The sequence below is a fragment of the Zea mays genome, chromosome 9, assembly GCF_902167145.1.
Source record: "Zea mays cultivar B73 chromosome 9, Zm-B73-REFERENCE-NAM-5.0, whole genome shotgun sequence".
NCBI classification, from domain to species: Eukaryota; Viridiplantae; Streptophyta; class Magnoliopsida; order Poales; family Poaceae; genus Zea; species Zea mays.
The window spans coordinates 159849365-159863693 of NC_050104.1; the positions used below are offsets into that span (position 1 = coordinate 159849365).

Consider the following 14329-nt stretch of genomic DNA (forward strand, 5'->3'; position numbering starts at 1 on the left):
CACAGCAAAATTTAACACTTCCGACTGCATGCTCGCTCACTCTCATTCGTAGAGTACTCTTTTTATTTTCGCCCTCGATCCTCTCTCTAGTGGCAAAATTAAAGGTGTTAGAGAGGCAGGCGTTGCACTGGCACTGCTATAGCTAGCCTGGCTGATGGATGCATGGTCGCTCATGTGCCTAAACGTGCATGTGAAGTGACCAAATATATAGCTGCCGGCTGGTTCGTGTTCTTGGAGCTGAGACTGGGAGCTGGCCATGGTGAGGACGACGGTGGTCGGCAGGGAGAGGAGCGGCGGCGTGAGGCAGTACAACAGGTCCAAGGTGCCTCGCCTCAGGTGGACGCCCGATCTGCACCACTGCTTCGTCCACGCCATCCACAAGCTCGGAGGCCCGGACAGTATGTGTGCTGCTTCCACGCAATGACCCGGGCCCGGCCCCTCTCTCCTAGCTTGATATCCATCTGGTTTCATTGCTCTCGTCGATCTTTCTCTGGTCTGCGCCCGGACTGGATGCGTTTCTCTCCTCTGAACCTGCATGCTGTGGTCGTTGCAGGGGCTACGCCGAAGCGAGTGCTGCAGCTGATGGGGGTGGGAGGACTCACCATATCTCATGTCAAAAGCCATCTGCAGGTCCTCTCTAGAACTTGGTCTCGGATTATGGTCTTCATCTCCTTCTGCTATCTACTACAGTTAACTAGTATATATGGAGTATATATCATAGTTTCCTTTTTTTATGAGAGTGCGCACTGACTGGATAGTTTTTTTTTTCCTTCTGAATGTGTCGAAGCAGATGTACAGGAACATGAGAAATGATCTTGGAATGCAAGGTACATACCCTAAATGATCAAGTAGTTCAGGCACAGCTATCTCTTCTCTTTGCTCCCAGAAACGTTAGGAAAACTGAAAAGAAAGCACGTATATATATCCTTTTTCCCGCCTGTAGCTTCTAGGGTCCTCCAGAGACACTAAAAATGGCTAACGAGATTCTCGCCAAACAAATCAAGTCTATATTTTTTTTAAAAAAAAGCATAAATCCATGGAGTGAGTGAAATGACAGTCTAATTAACCAGACTAAGAATGATTTAGACCAAAAAAAGTACAGTGTTACTTGATCATTCACTAGTCATCAAACAAATGCTGCTGCTGTCTCTTTGTCTTGAAGGGAATTGAACTCATGGTCATGGGAGAGAGAGAAAAAAAACTGATCTCTCCAGCTGTCCATGCATGCATGGATGGCACGATTGCCGATAGCCATCTTCTTTTGCGCGCGTGTTTGTGTTTTTGGTTTTGGCAACATCATGCATCATGCAGCGTCGTCTAGCTAAACGATACTACTCAGAAGTAAAGTGATATGCTTTATCCTCCATGCATGCATGCACACGCAGCTGCTGACTGCTGTACTCTCATCGATCAGTCCAGAGCCAGAAAACACAAAACCCAGCGGCAGCAAGCTAACCCCCGGCCATTATTCTTCCCCTCCTTTGCCGACGATCTTTGTTGTGGTCAGGGACGGAGGATCAGGAGCACGTATACGTAGGTGGAGGAGGCATGCATACCAATATACAGCAGCAGCGGGACCATGGGTGTGGCGATGCCCCCTGCTGCATCTGCTGCCGCCACTCGCCAAATAAGCCTGCAAAGGAGGAGGAGGAGGCGACGCTGTTCCAACGCCAACTGAAAAGGTCACTGCCTTTTTTATTTTCCACTCATTCCCTCTCCTATTCTGCTCGTGCTCTCTCTGTGCCAGCCTATATGCTCATCGATCGGTCACGTCAGGATCCGATCCGGCGGCCAGGGCCAGCCATTCGCGTCGTGGTCGAATAATGACAAACGACTGCGATTCTACAGACGAGACGACCACCTGCCTTTTGGCATGCATGCATTCGATTTTCGCTCTTGTTTCATTCGGTTTGTGTGCCTGGCAACATATGTACAATAGTGTACTGCTTGCATAATGTAGTAGTCAACATGTACACTGTATAGGTGCATGCATGCATGCGTTGTAGATCAGATCTTATTTAACGTAGATAGAGTTTTTGCTAAGTAAGCTTCCTGAACAATGGTCGATAATGTGCGTATGTATGCAACTGCAAGCGAACAATAGGTCGAGGACGGAGACGAGGCGTGGGCGTGGCCAGCGGGAGGAGATCGATGATGGGAGCGCGAGCCCCAAGAGGCGGCTGCTGCTGCTGCGAGGAGGGCGAGGCCGCCCAGGAATATGTGAGAGCGACGGCTCAGGCTCACCCAGCAGCGGCACGCTCGCAAGTGGCTACGACAACTACATGCGCATGATGCAAGCGGCCATGGGCGTGGCTGCCGCTGCCGGCGCTGCTGCTGCTGCTGCTCCTCATCATCATCATCATCATCACGCGGAGACGGTGGAGCCCGGTCGAGGGCCGAGAATAAAGCAGCACTTGGCGCGGCCCGGCGCAGACGGCGGCGAACACGCTCCTCCCAGCAGCAGGCAGCTCTTCACGTTCTTGGGCTTCGTGGTGGCGCCGGGGCCGCCGCCTCCTCCCTGCTGCAGCCGTGACCACCCTTTCGAGGTACGTGTATATATATGCGCACTACTGCATGCGAGCACTGTTGTACGTGTGTCTCCTAGCTAGCGAGCGGAGCTGAGGATGGATGGATCGGAGTGGTGGACCGGTCGCTCCGTCTCCTGCTTTCTCCTCGGGAGAGCGAGGGCGTGTTTGTGACCCTGTCCCTGGCCAGCTTGACCCGTTCAACTGGTCCAGGCTGAGGATAGCCTGTCCCGGCTACTGCAACTCACTTTGTTTGCGCACTTGTACCATATGAGCCTGCCTCAGACAAGCTGTTGTTTGTCACCCAATATGCAGCCGGGCTAGAAGACCAAAACTACCTAAACGCGAAATCCTTGCGCCACGAGCAGCCAGGCTCCCAGGAAACGGACCTTGAGCTCGTTTCTGTGGAGCCAGGCTGAGAGGCTAAATTTGCACGCCCACAGCCTGGCTCCCGAGCAAGCCAGGCGACACAAACACGGGAGCTGCAGCCCGGGATGCTGGGCCATGGCGGCAAACGCGCCCCGAGTGATCGGAGGGCGACAAATTAAAGCCCATGGATGGATGATGACGTACGGATCTCCTCAGCTCACTACTGCAGCCGCCTGTTCCGCCTCTGCATGCGCCGAACAGTGCCAACTGCGTGGTCTCTCTCTCTCTCTGCCCTCGTGCGTTCGTGTGGGGACTGGAAATCCTAGGCCTTTGTTTCGATCCCAATGGATTTCTAAAGACCACGGATTTTTATACAAGAATCTTAAGAGTTAAGACTGTCGTGTAAAAAAAAAGAACGTGACAATATGTAGATGCAGTTTGAAATAGAGAGAATTAGATAGAGATGATGAGATATGGGAGCTGGAGACGGGCTAAGATCCGATGAAACACAGATAGGAGATGCATTCTGGACAACGGTCTCACAACTTGCATTGGACCAGGCATTACTTTCTAGTATTATTAGAATATTCATGTTTTAATATAAATTCGGGTTTTTTTATTACATTCCATTTAAGTATATCTTTAACTTAATTTATACCTCGTTATAGAAAGAAAAGAGATAGTTAATGATAACTTACCCAATGCTGACGAAAACGAAAGATGATGGCTTGCACGCATGCATGCAGATGGTCGGCACGGCTCTCACCCACCGCAGCCTCCAGACACCGCCCACCAAGGCCGCCGTGGCCCAACAAGTCGGTGGCGATCCCTGCTGGTCGTCGGCGGCCGCTTCCGAACACGACGACCACCACCACGACCGCGACCGCGACGGCTGCTGGCTCTCGCTGTCCCTTGCGCTGGAGACGAGAAGCAGCCGCAGCGCCGACGAGGGCGGCCGGCTCTCGCCGACGGGGAGCCGGATCAGCCTCGACCTATCCTTGTCCACGATATAGATCCCATCCGTCCATGTTGGTGAGTGGAATAGTTTGTTGGGCCTTGCGGCCTAGCGTTCCCAATTTTCGCCTGGTGTGTAGCTCTTGGCTCATTCGGGCCCATGTGTAATATTAGTTGTTGTTTTTTTCGTTTACAAGAGCTACATGATCTATGATTAGCAGTCAATTCGGTACGACTCTATCCAGGCAGGGTAAAGCTGGGTTCAGTTGAAACACATTCTACATTGGTCCTCCACCTCCAGGATTTCCTCAAGCTGACCAACCACATGATAACCCTATTTTACCAATAGATTTTCATTTTCCAGACCTTCATTAGAAAAATAAAAATCTCTCGGGAAGACATGGTTGTCAAACTAGCCCTAAAAATTAATATACTTTAATGGCAACACACCCATAAACCACCACTACAAATATTTACACCGGCTGTACAAATCGGTTTGCCACTATAAATCGATGGTTTTCTTAACAAGACCGTCATTGTAAGTAATTTTTAAAAATAATTTCTCAAACCGATTGTAGGCAAACAAACATGTTTTTTTTCTTAACAAAACCACCATTGTAGGCAAACACACATGTTTTTTTGCAACAAATATGCCCATATACATGGTTCTCATACGCCAGACATCAAATTGAAGGATTCGAACTCGAGACGTCTACCTCCGCTACCATATTAAGTTATATATATGCATCAACCATTCTAACTCAATAGCTTAAACTAATACAAAGAGGTAGGCAATTCAATTATATTCCAACACCACTAAGCCTAATGTAACTTATGATTTAGGCGCAAAAATATTTACTTGCTATTCATGTCATCAGATTTTAAAATATGTATTTAAAGTCCTAAACAAATTTAAATAAAAAAGTTTCAGCTATCAACCTTTAGATCTCGTCAAGATGTACAACTTTGCTTTTGATTGTTTTTCATCTAGGTCATTTGAGAAATTCAAAAAATACAAATTTAAATTCATTATTCTTAAAACATGTTTTCTGAGCATAAGCGGCTTCAAATGAAAAGTAGTCAACTAAAAAGCTATAAAAAGTTATACATGTTTAATTCAAATGAAAGGTACTCAACTAAAAAGCGACTTCAAATGAAAATATAAATTTTAATTCAACTTTGCTTTTGATTGCTTACCAACGGAGCGGAAGGAAAATGCATGTCTCTATACGGGAACATGTGTGACACATGGTCATACTTAAGGTGTTGTCATTTTAGCCCGCCACATTTTTGTATTTAGACATAACTTTTTTGTTTCTTTGACGATCTTAGATGAAAAGCTCATAAAAAGATATACATGTTAGGTCCGAAGTCATTCTAATTTGAGAAGATCAAAAACCATGTGATGGCTTCATGTTTGTTTGTCTTTGCATCCGAGCTTCAATTTTTTCATGTCTTAAGAGTCTTGTCATATTTTACAGGTCTTCAACGTGGCTTCCTAATATCTTCCATGAGGTACTCTCTTTTAATAAGACATAAAATATATGTGTTCTATTAGTTAGGTGGGTGTGAATGTGGATCCCACAACCGAGGTACAAACATCTATCTATGCAAAATTTTACTTTACTTTTGCATTAAGCGGAAAGGGTGACACGAGACGGTCGTTGAAACTGATATTTTATATAATGGAGATTGTGTATTAGGTTATGTACAACCCTGAGACCTTAAGAAGCCACTCATTTAATGGGGTTATACATGCCCTTTGCAAATAACATTAGTCAAATAATTATGTTGTTCATCCCAACTCCAAAATTCAAAGTTAATAGCTCGTTGGCACATGTATGTTATATGCTCAGTCCGGTTTCCAAATCATAAATCCTTTTCGTAGATTTCAGCTCTCATAGCAACAGTTTCAGTGATGACAAAATCTAATTTCAAACTTGAGATAACATACATCCTGAGAGCTCAGGTATATGCAATATGTTACCTTGGATTTTTGGAAGAAAAATGGCAGGAGGTCTACCGACTACCGTTGCGAAAAATGTAAAGTTAAACCCTGAAGGATGACAAGTATATATTAGCACGCAAAATAGAACTACCACAGACTAAAAGAGCATAATAGACAATGATGGAGCCATGTGTCTTGTTGCCCATGAAAGATGCGTACAGAATCTGGTGAGGCCGTCTTCCCTTCGCTAGATTGTCGTCTCTTTGGAGCAACTTTAAGAGTTGTCTATATTCTTCTTCATCTATATAAATAAAGATTTTTTTAAAAAAAATATCTTCTAATAACTTATTTAAATAGCTATTGAAATATAATTATCTTTTTTTCAGATTTATTGCTAGCCGAATATAGAATATAGAAAATGTGAATGGCTCTTTAGAATGCAAATAAGATATAGAAAGACTGTTTAAGATTAAAAAGATATAAAAAGTGTTTTTAGTAAATGACTCTCTAAATAATAACTTAGAGAGTGAAATTTAGAAAGATAATAACTTGGAGAGTGAAATTTAGAAAGACTTTTGAAGATGCTCTTATGATTTTGTTTTGGACCAGATCCGGATTTTGTTTTGGGTCAGATGCATAAGAAAAAACTCCTCGTTTATTTTCTGCTTTTGCTTTCTAAATCAAATTGTTATGTAATGACTCAAAGTGCACATTGGGTTGGATTTGGTAGATAGACTTGGCAGTGAATTCTCCAAGCGAGAAGATGCTGAGAAAGTGAGTGGGTAGAGCGAACTACACCGAAGTGACCAAGGTAAACCTGCTAGCCTCGTTGAGTAGGCATCCATCCTTTCAAAGGCTCTCTCTGTCTTATCTCAACCTCCACTCTCTCTCTTGTCTCAAACTCCACTTATTTGTAGGGGAAGGCTTTCCTCTTTCCTTAGGCCTTAAGAGTTGCAACTTAGAGTTGCAAGATGTGATCAAGCTTTGACATTGTATCTTATTAGATGGACATTGCTTTCTTTTTCTAAGGATTGATTTGGTGATCAGAGATCATGAGAGGATATATAGAGAGAAATCTCGTCGCTATTATCCCATGGATCCCTGTTTACCAGATCAGCTCTAAAAGTAGTTTATGGCGAGCCTTGACACCTGTCTGAATGAAACAAGTATGTGGTGCAGTGCCTCGAGTTCATCCTGAACCGAGTTCAAGGAAGATGGCCAAAAGGATTTTTGCTATGCTGCTGTGAATTAAGCCTATCATCTTCATTGTATCTGTCTCCTTGGGCAAAACAACAATGTTCACACTGTTTAGCAACTCCAGGCTGGTCAAGTTCAAGCTATTGTACTTAATAATCCAGCGGTTTGTATAAGCTATAAACCAAACAAACGGGCACGGGGGCGTCCGCGTCAACGCCGCGTGATCATCCGATTAATTAGCTAATCGGCCAAACAGGGCCTTGTGACCACGATGAGACCAGCACGCACAAATGGATTATTGAATGAAGAACCTTTAACAAGAGATCAGAGGAACCCGATCCGATGATTTGGAAATAGAACAGCCAAATAAACTAAGCAACTGACACGACTCGACTCAAACATACGATGAATCACATTGCCTCGACTCGACTCGGATTCGCATGACGAATTACACTTCGCCATCTCACTGGCGGCAACAAACAATCCTGATTAATTGAAAAAACAGACAAACCAATGCAATGCATTTTTATTGTTGCGCGGTGCCTCGACACCAAGAAACGCCCCCCTTCTCTCGTCCACGTATGGATCACACCTTGATGCTGAAGCTGAGGAGGAACTTGTTCAGTCCAGCCTTCCAGCCGCCGCCGCCTTTCCTGCCAGGGCTCGGATCAGTAGCCTTGAATCCACCGCTGCCCTTCCTGCCGGGGCTCAGGGTTGCCGTCAGAGCATCGGACCCGGCGTGGTTGGCGGCGGCACCCTGAGCCGCAGCCTTCTGCCAAAGCAGGAAGTTCCGGCACCCGTTGAAGCTGATCCTCTCGTCTTCTCCGAGTGCTGCACGGGCATGGCAAACAGATGAGTAAACAGATGCGTAAGCCGAGATGAAGAGGCAGATCCCAATTCCGACGAACAGATGCCGTTCCATACCGCCGGATCCGCCGTTGGCGGTGGAGAGGACGAAGCCGGCAGGGTCGGTGCCGAGCAGCGGCATGCGGCCCTCGCGGGCGTAGCAGCGAAGCGCGCCGCGGATGAGCGCGGCGACCGTGTCGCCCTCGAGGACGATGAAGCGCAACGGGCCGGCGCTCCCGAGGACGGTCACCGTCACCAGGACGCGCAGGGGGTCGTCGGGCCCCGCGGCGGCGGCCTTGCCGCGGGTCTCCACCCTCCAGAGCTTCATCGGCACCGCGACGGCCATCGGCGGCGGCGCTCAGCGAGCGATCGGCTTGCTTCCTGCTTCCTATGAGAAGAGAAGGGGGCGAATCTCGCGCGCTGCCGCGCTCTCGCGCAACAGATCCAGGACGGGAGGGGCACCGAACGAACCGAATGAAATCAAATCAAAGAAGCAAGTGGCGGCGGGGTTCAGGGGTCGAGACCGATGCAGCGGTGGTACCAGCCCTGCATGCAGTAACCGAAGCCGCGGAAGGAGGCCTCCTCCGGCTGCGGCTGCGAGGCGACGGACGTCGCGCGGGCTCCCACCATTCACGAGGGGCTCGTCGTCTTCACCGGTGCGCGCGGCGGGGCCGGGAGGGAGATCCGCGGTGCGCTCGCTCGCTTCTTGCCCTCAGGCGGCGGCCGCGGCGGCGAGCGGGAGGAATAAAGAGAGTCGTCGGCGAATTCGATTTGGTTGTTGGCTTGGTGAGCGAGGAATGGAAATGGGGACGAAAAGGACGAAAGGCGGGCAGAATATATGGGCATGAACGGCGCGGCGCGAGGGCAGGTGCGTGGTGCGCAGTCGGGCCGCGTGTTGGGCTCCAAGTTAGAGGATCGGGGCCGTTGGTCGAGGGAGCTGGACGGCGGATGCTGGCACTATGCGTGCGGTGGGTGGGTTGTCCGGATGTGGAGGCAGGGTTTCCATTTCCTCCTCGCGCTCGGCTTCGGTGCGGATATCTTGCTTGAGGCCACCACACACACAAACCTACCCTTCCGCTTCCGCGTAGGGATCGAATCTGATTACTCCGAGTACTCCATATCTCCGTCTCTTCCGTCATAAATGTGCCGAATCCTTTTATTTCTTAGACTCCTTTAAAAATTACTCTCAACATCTCAAAATAGCAATCGTTTTAGCTATAGATTTTTATATCAGTATTCATATATATAGATGATTATAAACCTATATATATAGAACATATACATTGTCGGGGACCATAATTAGGGGTACCCTCAAGACGCCTAATTCTCAGCTGGTAACCCCCATCAGCATAAAGCTGCAAAGGCCTGATGGGTACGATTAAGTCAGGGATCAGTCCACACGAGTGACTCGATCACGCTTCACCCGAGCCTAGCCTCGGCCAAGGGCAGCCGACCTCGAGAGACTTCCGTCTCGCCCGAGGCCCCCTTTTTATGGCGGACACATCACCGGCTCGCCCGAGGCCTTGGCTTCGCTCAGAAGCAACCTTGACTAAATCGCCACACCGACTGACCAAATTGCAGGGGCATTTAATGCAAAGGTGGCCTGACACCTTTATCCTGACACGCGCCCCCGGCAGAGCCGAAGTGACCGCCGTCACTCCACCGCTCCACTGGCCAGTCTGACAGAAGGACAGCGCCGCCTGCGCCACTCCGACTGCAGTGCCACTCGACAGAGTGAGTCTGACAGGCAGTCAGGCCTTGTCAAAGGCGCCACGGCGAACTCCGCTCCGCCCGACCCCAGGGCTCGGACTCGGGCTAAGACCCGGAAGACGGCGAACTCCGCTCCGCCCGACCCCAGGGCTCGGACTCGGGCTAAAACCCGGAAGACGGCGAACTCCGCTCCGCCCGACCCCAGGGCTCGGACTCGGGCTAAGACCCGGAAGACGGCGAACTCCGCCCCGCCCGACCCCAGGGCTCGGACTCGGGCTAAGACCCGGAAGACGGCGAACTCCGCTCCGCCCGACCCCAGGGCTCGGACTCGGGCTAAGACCCGGAAGACGGCGAACTCCGCCTCGCCCGACCCCAGGGCTCGGACTCAGGCTAAGACCCGGAAGACGGCGAACTCCGCCTCGCCCGACCCCAGGGCTCGGACTCAGGCTAACACCTGGAAGACGACGAAACTCCGCTTCGCCCGACCCCAGGGCTCGGACTCCGCCCTGGCCTCGGCCGAACGACTTCCGCCTCGCCCGACCCCTTGGCTCGGGCTCGGCCACGGCAACGGAAGGCAGACTCAACCTCGGCTTCGGAGGAACCCCCACGTCGCCCTGCCTAGGGCACAGACCGCCACGTCAACAGGAAGCGCCATCATCATCCTACCCCGAATCGACTCGGGTCACGAAGAACAAGACCGGCGTCCCATCCGGCCAGCTCCGCCAGAGGGGCAATGATGGCGCTCCACAAGCTCCATGACGACGGCGGCCCCCCGCTCTCTTACGGAAGCAGGACGACGTCAGCAGGGACTCGACCGCTCCAACAGCTGTCCCTCCGCCAGGCTCCGCCGCACCTCCGACAGCCATGACATCACGCCAGCAGGGTGCCCATATCTCTCCGGCTGCCACATTGGCATGTACCTAGGGCGCTAGCTCTCCCTCCGCTAGACACGTAGCACTCTGCTACACCCCCCATTGTACACCTGGATCCTCTCCTTACGACTATAAAAGGGAGGACCAGGGCCTTCTTAGAGAAGGTTGGCCGCGCGGGACCGAGGACGGGACAGGCGCTCTCTTGGGGCCGCTCGCTTCCCTCACCCGCGTGGACGCTTGTAACCCCCCTACTGCAAGCGCACCTGACCTGGGCGCGGGACGAACACGAAGGCCGCGGGACTTCCACCTCTCTCACGCTCGACTCCGGCCACCTCGCCTCTCCCACCTTCGCGCTCGCCCACGCGCTCGACCCATCTGGGCTGGGGCACGCAGCACACTCACTCGTCGGCTTAGGGACCCCCCTGTCTCGAAACGCCGACAGTTGGCGCGCCAGGTAGGGGCCTGCTGCGTGCTGACGAACAGCTCCCCGTCAAGCTCCAGATGGGCAGTCTCCAGCAACCTCTCCGGCCCGGGACGATGCTTCGTTTCGGGACTCTTGAGTTCATGTCCTTCGACGGCAGCTACGACATGATACTTATTCCACCGCCGCGCGACTACGACAATGGCGGCCGACAACCCGCCCGCCGGCGGCGGAATCGACGACGTCTTCCCCGCGTGGTGGAAGGGCAACATTCGGGCTCGCTCCGTTCTCTCCCCCGCCAACGGAGGAGGCGGGGCCGTCAAGGCCAGGTGGGAGGCCGCGCTTCGTCGGCCGTCGAGCGAATCGACGCCCCCGACGCCCCGACGGAAGGCACGCCGGACGTCGACCTCGCGTTCAAGACAGAGGCAAGCGTCGTCCCCCCGCGGCACGCTGACCCCGAGCAAGAAGACGACGCCGGCGCGCTCGCGGAAAGCCTGCAGGACGTCGCCCTCGAACCAGAGATGACGGTGCAACCAGTCCCCGATGTGACTACGTCGCTCCTCGTCGACCAAAAGGTACCGACTAACTCCCATCTTGCGTCATTTCGACTCAGCCTCAACCCGCCAAACGACCTCGTTTTGGCGGGCGCTCTCATTGAGGCGAGTGCAACCCCACTGAGGTTTCGTATGCGGTCGCCTTGGGACCGACTGACGGACGTCTCGACCTACGGGCCCTCTGGGTCCGAGGGAGATGACGATCCCAGCATCGGTTGGGATTTCTCCGGACTTGGCAACCCCAGTGTCGTGCGGGACTTCATGACCGCATGTGACTACTGCCTATCCGACTGTTCCGATGGAAGCCGCAGCCTTGGCGACGAGAGCTGCGGCCCAAGCCGCGAATGTTTCCACATCGAGCTAGGGGATCCCTCCGAAGGCAACCATCTTGGCATGCCGGAGGACGGTGATCTCCCTAGGCCGGTACCTCGCGCCGACATCCCACGGGAGCTAGCTGTGGTCCCCGCTTCGGCGGGGGGTTACGACCCACAACTCGAGCAAGTCCGCGAGGCGCAGGCCAGGCTCAACGAGGGAACAGGAGCGCTTGAGCCGATCCGTCGGGACGTCGGACAGGCATGGGTGGGCCAACCCCTGGCCGGAGAAATACGTCACCTGCCCCAAGGTCTCCAGCGCCGCGTCACCAACGATGTCAGGATCAGGCCGCCGCCCGCATCCAGCGGGGTTGGTCAGAACCTGGCAACCGCAGCAATGCTCATCCGCGCGATGCCGGAGCCGTCAACCACCGAGGGTCGGCGAATCCAGGGAGAACTCAAGAATCTCCTGGAAGGCGCTGCGGCCCGGCGGGCCGAGAGCACTGCCTCCCGAAGGCAAGGATATCCCTCGGAACCTCATGTCGCGACTTCCCGATTCATGCGGGAAGCCTCGGTCTACACCGGGCGCACGCGCAACACCGCGCCTGCGGCCCCGGGCCACCTCGGCAACGAGCACCATCGACGCGACCGTCGGGCTCACCTCGACGAAAGGGTGCGCCGAGGCTACCACCCCAGGCGTGGGGGGCGCTACGACAGCGGGGAGGATCGGAGTCCCTCGCCCGAACCACCCGGTCCGCAGGCCTTCAGTCGGGCCATCCGACGGGCGCCATTCCCGACCCGGTTCCGACCCCCGACTACTATCACGAAGTACTCGGGGGAAACGAGACCGGAACTGTGGCTCGCGGACTACCGCCTTGCCTGCCAACTGGGTGGAACGGACGACGACAACCTCATCATCCGTAACCTCCCCCTGTTCCTCTCCGACACTGCTCGCGCCTGGTTGGAGCACCTGCCTCTGGGGCAGATCTCCAACTGGGACGACTTGGTCCAAGCCTTCGCTGGCAATTTCCAGGGCACATACGTGCGCCCCGGGAATTCCTGGGACCTTCGAAGCTGCCGGCAACAGCCGGGGGAGTCGCTCCGGGACTACATCCGGCGATTCTCGAAGCAGCGCACCGAGCTGCCCAACATCACCGACTCGGATGTCATCGGCGCGTTCCTCGCCGGCACCACTTGTCGCGACCTGGTGAGCAAGCTGGGTCGCAAAACCCCCACCAGGGCGAGCGAGCTGATGGACATCGCCACCAAGTTCGCCTCTGGCCAGGAGGCGGTCGAGGCTATCTTCCGAAAGGACAAGCAGCCCCAGGGCCGCCCATCGGAAGAAGCTCCCGAGGCGTCTGCTCCGCGCGGCGCCAAGAAGAAAGGCAAGAAGAAGTCGCAATCGAAACGCGACGCCGCTGACGCGGACCTTGTCGCCGCCGCCGAGTATAAGAACCCTCGGAAGCCCCCCGGAGGTGCAAACCTCTTCGACAAGATGCTCAAGGAGCCGTGCCCCTACCATCAGGGGCCCGTCAAGCACACCCTCGAGGAGTGTGTTATGCTTCGGCGTCACTTCCACAGGGCCGGGCCACCCGCCGAGGGTGGCAGGGCCCACGACGACGACAAGAACGAAGATCACCTAGCAGGAGAGTTCCCCGAGGTCCGCGACTGCTTCATGATCTATGGAGGGCATGCGACGAATACCTCGGCTCGGCACCGCAAGCAAGAGCGCCGGAAGGTCTGCTCGGTGAAGGTGGAGGCGCCAGTCTACCTAGACTGGTCCGACAAGCCCATCACTTTCGACCAGGCCGACCACCCCGACCATGTGCCGAGCCCGGGAAAATACCCGCTCGTCGTCGACCCCGTTGTCGGCGATGTCAGGCTCACCAAGGTCCTGATGGATGGGGGCAGCTGCCTCAACATCATCTACGCCGAGACCCTCAAGCTCCTGCGCGTCGATCAGTCCTCCGTCCGAGCAGGCGCTGCGCCCTTCCACGGGATCATCCCTGGGAAGCGCGTCCAGCCCCTCGGGCGACTCGACCTCCCCGTCTGCTTCGGGACACCCTCCAACTTCCGAAGGGAGACCCTGACGTTCGAAGTGGTCGGGTTCCGAGGAACCTACCACGCCGTGCTAGGAAGGCCATGCTACGCGAAGTTCATGGCCGTACCCAACTACACCTACCTGAAGCTCAAGATGCCGGGCCCCAACGGGGTCATCACCGTCGGCCCCACGTACAAACACGCGTTCGAATGCGACGTGGAGTGCGTGGAGTACGCCGAGGCCCTCGCCGAGTCCGAGGCCCTCATCGCCGACCTGGAGAACCTCTCCAAGGAGGTGCCAGACGTGAAGCGTGAAAGTCGCCTAGAGGGGGGGGTGAATAGGCGGAACCTGAAAATTAAAACTTTATCCCCCAACTAGATCCCTTGATTAGTGGTTAGAACAAGATGAACAATTATCGGAGTATAAAAACTAAGTTCTTGCTAGTAAAGAGTATAGCTTTCAAATAATGCGGAAGTGATAAATCAATACAACTAATAAGTCTATGATAATAAAGCAAGAAAGCTTAGATGAAAAGAGCACTAACTCAAGTTCTTTCTTGCGGAGCGTTGCTTCACTTAAAT

At 53.4% G+C, this 14329-nt stretch overlaps 2 protein-coding genes across 2 annotated transcripts; one reads left to right on the forward strand and one right to left on the reverse strand.

Annotated features, from left to right (window-relative positions):
• LOC103639589 (uncharacterized) lies at positions 1 to 4113 on the forward strand. Its single transcript, XM_008662320.4, has 6 exons — positions 1 to 398; positions 554 to 630; positions 791 to 827; positions 1508 to 1682; positions 2105 to 2546; positions 3641 to 4113. Exons 1-6 carry the CDS (start codon positions 257 to 259, stop codon positions 3905 to 3907), a joined length of 1140 nt encoding a protein of 379 aa, XP_008660542.1. The 5' UTR covers positions 1 to 256; the 3' UTR covers positions 3908 to 4113.
• Positions 4114 to 7339: 3226 nt separating this feature from the next.
• On the reverse strand, positions 7340 to 8643 carry LOC100284116 (senescence-associated protein). The gene is made up of 2 exons (NM_001157013.2): positions 7918 to 8643; positions 7340 to 7824 (listed from the first exon to the last, which is right to left on the reverse strand). Exons 1-2 carry the CDS (start codon positions 8183 to 8185, stop codon positions 7580 to 7582), a joined length of 513 nt encoding a protein of 170 aa, NP_001150485.2. The 5' UTR covers positions 8186 to 8643; the 3' UTR covers positions 7340 to 7579.
• Positions 8644 to 14329: the final 5686 nt, after the last annotated feature.